General features: G+C 39.3%; 1 protein-coding gene across 1 annotated transcript; it reads right to left on the bottom strand.

Moving 5' to 3' along the window:
* Window positions 1-469: 469 nt before the first annotated feature.
* Window positions 470-2,114, bottom strand: LOC120143020 (probable E3 ubiquitin-protein ligase RHC2A). The gene has a single exon (XM_039157447.1). It carries the CDS (start codon window positions 2,008-2,010, stop codon window positions 904-906), a length of 1,107 nt encoding a protein of 368 aa, XP_039013378.1. The 5' UTR covers window positions 2,011-2,114; the 3' UTR covers window positions 470-903.
* Window positions 2,115-2,776: the final 662 nt, after the last annotated feature.

Here is a 2,776-nt window from a genome sequence, read left to right as displayed (position 1 = left end):
TGCAATATAGTAATGAAGGTCAATTTCGAAATTAGTGTATTTGCTTTCTAAATCTCTAACTAGTAAACAATTTTATAGGGAATCAGAAATGAATACTATTAAAAGCAGCCCTGTTAATATAGAAGTTAAGAAACAGATTTCAAAGGCAGACTGTTCTTCAATAATAATTATTCACAAATTAAAGCCTTCATGTTGAAATCAGGAACAAACAGAAGCAAAGGCCAGCTAGGACCACTTCCCATTATCTCAATGTAAATGATAACTGTCCAACCAACAAATGCATTGGACTTCTACCTGTCTCTATCCACATCTACATTAATTGATCATGCCCCAATTGGTGCAGTGTCACATTTATGCACAATTAAAATTTGCAGAATCCATCACATGATTAAGTAATTCAAGCAAACAATAAAACAAGTAGACCAGTGGCTGCAGGTAGATCAGCTTCCAGTCAAGTAAACCCAAAAAATTACATAATTAACTCAATTGAATTAAGAATTGCAAATGGACAACAAATTTCTGATAATAAATACATGCAAGAAAGAACAACATAAATTATGGCGACAAAACTTAAGAATTAACCTTTCAGGCCTAAGATAAATTTATATGTGAGGTTAGTACCTCAGCAACTACTAAATGACCCGCCCTACTAGCCACAAAACTTTCTCCTTCCGCAGCATTGGTGCACATAACGACTCATCAAAGCTTCTTTCTCTTTCGACAAGAACTAAACGCGTCCAATGCTTCACTCCTTCACCAAAAGTGTTGTTATTTACAACAAAGTAAAATAATACAGCATACAGACATCCCTTCCTTGAGGAAAACCGCAGTTAATGTAGTATCAGATTAAATGGGAAAGAAAGGTTAACATAACAATGGATAAAAGGTACATTCGACCATCGTTCAATCCTCAAAATCCCATTCACTATCCCTTCTCAATGACCTCCCAAATACTGAACTCGATCTACTTCCCCTTGCAAATCCAGAATCTGAGCCTGAACGTGATGAACTTCTAAACCTCCCGAAAAATGAAACAAAACTCCGAAATACACGTCCTAATCCTCTATTCTCTTGCGACCTTCTCCCACTAGGCGCCCATGAAATCCTCCTAGGAGCACCTGCAGTATTGAATCCACCATCCATCTCAGTAAACACAACTGGAAACTCCCTCTCCGCCGCTATCGTACCTCCAGAAAATCTCCCCACAGCAAACCCACCTCCCGGCAACCTCCATATGGTTAATCCCACAGCTTCTTCATCTCTAACAGCATCGTTTTCCACTAAGTTATTTCCGTTATTTTCTGTTGGCAATTCATGGCGGCAAACTGGACAAGAGTTTCGAATAGAAAGCCAAGGTAAAATACAATCCGTATGGTATATATGCTTACAAGGCATTTCACGAGCTTCCGAGTGGAGCTCGAAAGGCTCCTTGCAAACTGCACAGTGAGATTCCAACCTTACGTGGCTTCCTAGGATTTTTATCACCGGCATTGATTCAATTGCCGCTTTTGAGGCGGGCGGTTGATCGAGACGGCCAACCCCGTTCGCTTCTAATTGAGATAACCGATCGAGAAGCCGATCAAAACCTGACCCCATCAAAAACTCCGACATACTTGCAGGCAGGGGACGAAGTCCCGACCCGGACCCATCATCGTAATAAAGCTCAAAATTTCTATTACCTCTATCGGCAACTATACCATCGGCTTCGGAGGTGGGTCCACGGAGGACAACAACAGGATTGAAAGGGGAGCGATCACCAGCGTTTCGACGATTGCGGCGGAGATGAGGAGTGGCGCTGGGACTTTGGCTGAGAGCGGGGCTTGGCGTGTCGGAATACATTGCGGCGGCTGGGAAACGGTGGTGGATGGGAGATCGAGAGGGCGTTTCGATTTCTTCGATGAAGCCTCCGCCACAGTCGGGGCAGTTGATCGAATCATGGGGAGAACGGACCCGGATCCGGATGAAGCGGTTGCATCTGTAGCACCAATAGTTTGATCTAATCGATTCCATGGAAAATAAACCCAAAAAAATAATCAAGAAATAAAAACGTGGAAATTGAGAAATCAGAGAAATTGAGAAGAACCCTAGAATTACAGAGACGTATAGAAAGAAAGAGGGAGGGAGGGAGGGAGGGAGGGAGGGCGAGTTTAAAGGTGGAAAAAGGGTGGACAGAGATAGAAATGATAAAAGGGCAAAGGAAGCGTTGAACACTCAATGGTATAAGCGCGTGGTTTATACGATTGCAATTACTTCTTTAACGGAATTTAGTTGATTTTTGAGTTATCTAGTTAACGACGTTAGTGATATGGGGACAAGCGGCACCGCTAAGGCGTTGGAATTTGGATGGCGGGGACACCTGGTTAGAATTATACAAATCCATAGGCATTATAAGGGTAAATTATATGTTTAGTATCTAAACTATTAGTTTTGATTTATTTTAGTGCCTAAACTTTTAATTTTTCAAAATCATATCTAATGTTTAGTTTTTGTTTCATTTTAGTATCTAGCTGATAAAAACTTAAAGGGTGATTTGTAGGTGACATCTTTTTATGGGTAAGTTACAATATTTATCCGTCAAATATCTTCTCACTCTTACTTTGGTCACTAATTTTTTTTTTAAATTTAATTACTTAACTTTAAAATTACTCCTAATTTAATCACTATAACTTTCACTTTTTATTTTTAATTATATATTAATAAAATAATAATAAAAATTTTATGTCACAAAATTTTTTTAATAGAATAATATAGAGTTATTAAAATAGGAGTAATTTGA

This window comes from Hibiscus syriacus, unplaced genomic scaffold (genome assembly GCF_006381635.1).
Source record: "Hibiscus syriacus cultivar Baekdansim isolate YM2019G1 unplaced genomic scaffold, ASM638163v2 tig00110833_pilon, whole genome shotgun sequence".
Classification (NCBI taxonomy): domain Eukaryota; kingdom Viridiplantae; phylum Streptophyta; class Magnoliopsida; order Malvales; family Malvaceae; genus Hibiscus; species Hibiscus syriacus.
The sequence above is the reverse complement of the archived record's forward strand: the minus strand, read 5'-3'. Positions and strand labels throughout refer to the sequence as shown.